Source organism: Bufo gargarizans, chromosome 9 (assembly GCF_014858855.1).
Source record: "Bufo gargarizans isolate SCDJY-AF-19 chromosome 9, ASM1485885v1, whole genome shotgun sequence".
Lineage (NCBI taxonomy): Eukaryota > Metazoa > Chordata > Amphibia > Anura > Bufonidae > Bufo > Bufo gargarizans.
Window position 1 is genome coordinate 1,880,278 of NC_058088.1, and position 6,453 is coordinate 1,886,730.

At 42.3% G+C, this 6,453-nt stretch overlaps 1 protein-coding gene across 1 annotated transcript; it reads right to left on the reverse strand.

Moving 5' to 3' along the window:
• Positions 1 to 233: 233 nt before the first annotated feature.
• Positions 234 to 5,860, reverse strand: LOC122946524 (olfactomedin-4-like). The gene is made up of 5 exons (XM_044306222.1): positions 5,693 to 5,860; positions 5,291 to 5,461; positions 4,164 to 4,376; positions 1,626 to 1,767; positions 234 to 1,015 (listed from the first exon to the last, which is right to left on the reverse strand). The coding sequence occupies exons 1-5, from the start codon at positions 5,858 to 5,860 to the stop codon at positions 234 to 236; spliced, it is 1,476 nt and encodes a 491-aa protein (XP_044162157.1).
• Between the last annotated feature and the right edge of the window lie 593 nt (positions 5,861 to 6,453).

The following is a 6,453-nucleotide window of genomic DNA, read 5'->3' on the forward strand; positions in this document are numbered from 1 at the left end:
AGGTTGGTTTACAAGTGACCTATTAGATTATGATTTGTCCTATGTGTACAATGATGACAACATTCACAATGCAATGTAGACTTTATTTATTCTGATTCTGTTACATTTGTATCATGATTTTCATTAAAGAAGGAGGAAAAATAAGATAAATTTAAATTTGGAAACATTATGAAGATCAAATAGTTTGTAATGCCAATGAAATAACCATAATAAAAAGAATTCCAAGATTTACTTTAAGCTAGAGGCTTGAAGTTAACATCGTAAATTACCTCAAAGCCTTTGTTGTACATGTAGAGCTTGTGGTCATTGGCGTTGTAGGATAGACTTTGAATATTGTCCAACATCTTTTCAAAAGGGATTTTCAGGAAGCGTTCTTCACTCGTGTTGGTATCAAACATGTAGAAGATCTCTTCTTCTCTTGTGTTGAGGGTTCTTGTTGCATGCATGACCCCACATACCATGAATGCATTGGTAACGTTAGGCCTATATACAGAGGTGACCCATGTTTTAATTAATTCAAGGGACGTTTCATTCAGCATTCCGATAACTATATTACCTTGTACATCCTGCTTTGAATAAAGAACCCACAGACCGTTTTCATCTCCCTCCAAGTCTAAGTCTTGGTACTGTGATTTTGAGTAGGAAAATCCATGAGCTGCATTAGATAGAGTCTTATGATCTACTTTGTTAGTGTCCAAGTTGAATTTGCAAATATCAGTGCTGTAGCAGTTATAGTATAAGGAATTGTCATATAGAGTTAAATCATTTCCTCTACCGGTTACAGAAAGTGTCTGGTCCTTATAGTTTTTGTACTGCTTAAGATCTTTATAAGTGGGATAAAATCGCACCGTAGTGTAGCTGGAAATATTGTTACTGAGCTCCCAATATAATTCTTGTGCGGAGCCCAAAAATGTGTCCTTTCCCCATCCGCCTGTCACGTAGGATGCTCCCCTCCGGTTGATCTGGACAACTTGTGGTTTGCTAATATTCATAATCCCACCATGTTCACAAGTACCTAAAATACAATACCGTTACAGCAACTGTATACTACCATCGAGAACTAGGAAGTATCAGTAGGCAAGGACATAATGTCTTCATAAGTTTACAGTGAACCTATAGACAAAGTCTGATAATTTGTAAAGTAGGGCTACTAAAGTCATGTAACATACCAGATCCATTAGTTCTTTCACTAGAGGTTCCTCGATGCAAGTTTCCAAAGTGCTCTGTACTGTATGGATCATTAGTAACACAAGAAATCAGAACTACTGCTGCACTACCTTCCTTGCCTTCTATAGCTACAGGATGAAGCTTCACCTCATGGACGTTCTGCTCTGTCCACCCTCCGCATGAACTCTGTACATAAGACTGGCATTACAGAGAGCTCTCCGCTCCATTTTAGCTTCTTCCTTCTCAGTTTGGTCCAAAAAGCAGCTTTCAATATTGCACTATTTTATTATTCATTAATGTATTTTCTTTTCTTTAGTATCCCTTCCTTCCACCTCAGTCTCTCCTGATTACTTACTTACAATAGTATTATGATTATGAACTGCCTCACATATGAGCCCCAGATGATAACTAGAAATTCATGTTTAAGTTTCTACAGTACTAAGTACATGTGGGCTTACCGAACTGCACATGAAAAGGTGATTGGCGTTTTCTGCGTTCATCCAGACGTTTTTGCAAGGAAGCGGTTTGCTTTCTGAAATCTATAATATCGTTCTTGTCATGTCTCTCTGGTTGGTTCTCCATGGCAGATATGTTGAGAATCTAACAAAACAGGAGAAAAATCTCCTTATATGACCTTTATATAGTCTCACATATCATATGTAAGCGTTCTACACCAGGGTTCTGCAACCTCAGGCACTCCAGCTGTTCTGAAACTACAACTGCAAGAATGCTATAATCACGTCTATAGCTTATAAAGACAGCAAAGCAAGTGTGCATACTGGGAGTTGTAATTTCACAACCTTCAGCTGGAGACCTGAAGGTTGCTGGCACATGTACACAGGGCCGGCTCCAGGTTCATGTGGGCCCTTGCGCAATAAATCTCAGTGGGCCCCCTTGTGGCATTTTTTGACATTTAAATGTACCCCTGTGGCTCCCACACCATCAATATAAAGACCCCTAGTGGCCACGATACAGTATAATGACCACTAGTGGCCCTTCACACAGTATAATGACCCCCCCAATGCCCCCCCACACAGTATAATAATCCCCAGTGGCCCCCCACATAGTATAATGACCCCACAGTGGCCCTCTGTAACGGAACACCTGGCACCCCGACCGGATACCTCTGTCGATAGATGCTCCTAGTGCTTTCCGAGGACTCCAAGCTCTCCACCTGACACCGTACGCACTGCAGACCCCATGAACCGCCGCAGCTTGGTTGGGGTCTCACCGTCCTCCACCCACGGTGGACCCAAGACCGGGCTTGAGCTTCCAGTGGGTGAACCTGTCCTACATCCAGAGAGCAGGAACCATGAACAAGCTCTTACAAGAGCTTCTACTCAGGGGAGTATTGTGATATAGCAATCCCCAAGAGTGTAGTTATCGCATTCCCCAAACATGAGACAAAACTTCATGAAGGTATTAAAGCAGCCTCTGACTGTACTTGCACGTACAGCCTCTTTTATTCACAATCCACAAACATAGTACTACCCACAGGGTTTTGAAATACAACCAATCAATATATTACAACACATACAATGTAAGTACAGCAACCAATCAGACACAATGGGACAATGGCACAATGGGACAATAGAAACACACCCAGCATATTCCTCCCCTCTGTCTAGGAGATAATTGAGTCAATTTCTGTATCTACTGAACTATTTCCTACGCTGAAAAGTTACACTTCTTATAAATTGTTACAACTTTGTGTGTTTACATTGTACATACATTTAACTTATATCAATTTAACCAGTATAACTTGGGGACAAACCTATCCAAAATTCACTTGAATAGGTTCAGGGGTTTAAAAGTTAGTAAAAGTATCTTAAAGGGCCGTAATCCTGAGGCAAGAGGCTGGTAAACAGGCCTCTCCAAAACCCAGTGGCGAGGTTGGTTTCGCCACACTCTGTTCAGAATAATGACCCCCAGTGGCCCCACACTGGGGGTTTTACTATATGGAGGGGACACTGTGGGGTCATTATACTGTATGGGGTCACTGGGGGTCATAATACAGTATGGGGTCACTGGGGGTCATTATACTGAATGGAGGGCCACTGGATATCACCACCATACAGTGACTGGATATCCCCACCATACAGTGACTGGATAAAAGGGTATAAGAGAGCACTGTACAGGGTATGGTAAGAGGGCACAATGCAGGGTATAAGGGGACCCAGTGCGGGGTGGGGGGCACAGTCATGTGACCCTGTGACATTAGAAGGTCTATATGGTGCGTGAGGTTTACGCACCACCATAATGAGAGGCAGAGGAGTGAGGCAGGTGACCGGGGCCCTGGATGGACAGGAGGGTGGACACAGCAAGTAGGTGGAAGGGGCTCTGAGGGGGATTCATTCAAGAAGTAGGAGCAGGAGGTCTGTGCAGGGCAGCAGTAGGAGATAGGAGGGTGGAACAGGAGCTCTGGATACATGAGGGAGGAAAGGAGACAGCAGGGGGCTCCATGAGGATGAGATAGGACAGGATATGGGGGGGGGGCAGGTGTCATGGAGGCAAACTGCTTAATGAGGCAGTAAAACAACTAAATAGTATGAAGCTGCTGGTCTACTACAGCATCCAGCAGCAGCTTGAAGAGTTCCCTGCCCCCCCCCCCCCCATCCCACAGAGAAGAGACAGTCAGAGTGCAGACTCCTTCACAGACAGTCTTCTCACTTCTGCCCCAGCCCTGCGGTCTCTCTCCTCCTCAGGCAGCAGTGTCTGAAGCTCTGCATGCTGTTGATGCTCCCTTGCTTTATTCTGACTCTGCAGCCCTGTTACTGCTCCTGGGCCCCAAGCAGTGGCTTCCATAAAACATCTAGACAGCCTTCAAGGTAAAGGGTTTCATGTGCAGTAAAAACTGCAGGAGTCACAATTGTAAACAAGTTGATGAAGTTTCTAACTCGCTAACCACCAGTTTCAACATCAAGTGTTGTTGACCTAACAGTTATATATTCAAGGCTTTATGTCAATTGAATACCTCAGAAGTCACCAGCACTTACCTCCATATACAGGGCTTCTACTTTCTCATTTGACCCAGTTAATGAAGACTTGAGTTCTTTCACCAAGGCGTCCAACTCACTGATCTCGAATTTCAACATCTCAAAGTCTAGTTGGCTAAAAGAATTGTCTTCCTCGTCACAGAACGCCACTCTTCGTGTCAGGTTCCTTATAATTTTGAGGTAAATATCTACCTTGTGCTTGTAGTCTTGTATCTGAGGAACATATAATTAATAGAAAACAAGAAAGCCTGGACATCTATTATAATTATAGCTTATAATTAGTGTTGAGCGAATCGAAGTATCCGAAGTGGACTTCAATCTGAATTTTTCAAAAAAGGAATGGAAAGCAAAGTTCACAGATGGGTTTCTTTTGCTTTCTGTCTCTTTTCATTATTTTTCGTCTTTTTCTCTGGGTGTCTGGGTGCTATATTCATGTCAAATTCTCTTTAACACCGTAAACTTATGACTCTTATTATTTCCTTTTTACATTTAACAACTAGATGATGTATTCCTGTTTATTTATTTTAAATTCTTATTTCTTAAAGGGGTTGTCCAAGTTTTATTTATTGATAACCTATCCTCAGGATAGGTCATCAATATCAGATCGGCTGGGCTCCGACACCCGGCACCCCCGACGATCAGCTGTTTGAAGAGAAGGCGCGCGCTGTGCCAGCGCTGCCTCCTCTTCATTGTTTACCTGCTCACCGTTGCATCTGCAGCGGTGAGCAGGTGTAATTACACCCAAGCCGTCACATTAATTTCAATGGTACGGATCGCTATAGAAGCAATCCGTACCATTGAAATTAATGTGACGGCTTGGGTGTAATTACACCTGCTCACCGCTGCAGATGCAACTTTGAGCAGGTAAACAATGAAGGGGAGGCAGCGCTGGCACGGCACGCGCCTTCTCTTCAAACAGCTGATCGTCGGGGGTGCCGGGTGTCGGACCCCCGCCGATCTGATATTGATGACCTATCCTGAGGATAGGTCATCAATAAATATAACTTGGACAACCCCTTTAACATTATAAAAGGAGCAGTAATGTACACTTATATGTGCAATTTGTATTCAGCACAAATGACTATAGGTAATTAGATAATAACCTAAAACCTCACTTATCCCTGTACCTTATCAATTTCTTCCTGAAACCTGCGACCCAAGTTGAGGTTAGATGTCTCCAGAAACTCAGTTTGTTCTGTAGAAAACAAATCTGAAATGGCAAGAGAACAATGACAGACGCCCTGTTCGTCCATTGAACCAGACACAACCTTTTCCTTCGGAGGAGAAAAACCTGGATACTAGAAAGAGAAGGAAACAAATTCAAATTTGTTAAGGATATTCCCATTTTACCCCCATGGCTGAGCTAAATATGTTTCACCATTATGGTCATTTTCCTCATTTTTTAATAGGAGGCTTCCGAGTTCTTGTGAAACATTCTCAACCTAAAGTTCTTGCAATAGGGTATCTTCTATTCTATCTCCCTAATTTTTGTATCTATTGGCTATTAATTTCTAATGTATCCTACATACTGTAGACTGAGCCAAGCAAAGCCCCAGACTCCACAATATCAGGATGATGGTCTTCATCTTGTATTTGTATTCTCCATGACTCTCAGCATCATTGGACTGCATTTTATATAACTCTATAAGGAAGTTCTGGCACACAAGGTATATCCAAGTTCCTTGAGTTACACCCATTTCTTTTTTCGAATTTTGAATAGGATAGAGTTTTTTTCAAGTTCAGACAAACATTGCTCATTGACTGAATTTGCACAATACTACCAAAGATTTGTTGTAAATGTCAATGAAGCATTGCATGTTAACAAACTGATGTAAAGTAGAACTGGCTTAGTTGTCCATAGCAACCAGATTCCACCTTTCATTTTTGACAGCTCCTTTGGAAAATGATAAGAGGAATCTGATTGTTAAGCCAGTTATACTTTACAACAGTTTGATAAATGACCCCCTTAGTTTTTGCCACCAGTGTATCACTCATTTATCCTCAAGTGTGGTTGATATGACACCTATCACGTTTCCCCACTTCACTGATTCCTTCTGCTGACAGCTGGATCCAGTTACCATGGTAACTGACACTATTAGATTACATCAGTACAGTATCTTATTAAAAGTTAAAAGGGGCCTCACCTGCAGATTAAAGTACATCTTTTGCTTGGTTCTTGCATTTAACTGCTATTTGACTTTGTTCCTGACCTTGACCATGGCTCATTATTGGCTCATTACTGGCCTGGCTCTGACCCCAGTCCTGTTTTTTTTACTGTGTTTTGTTCTTA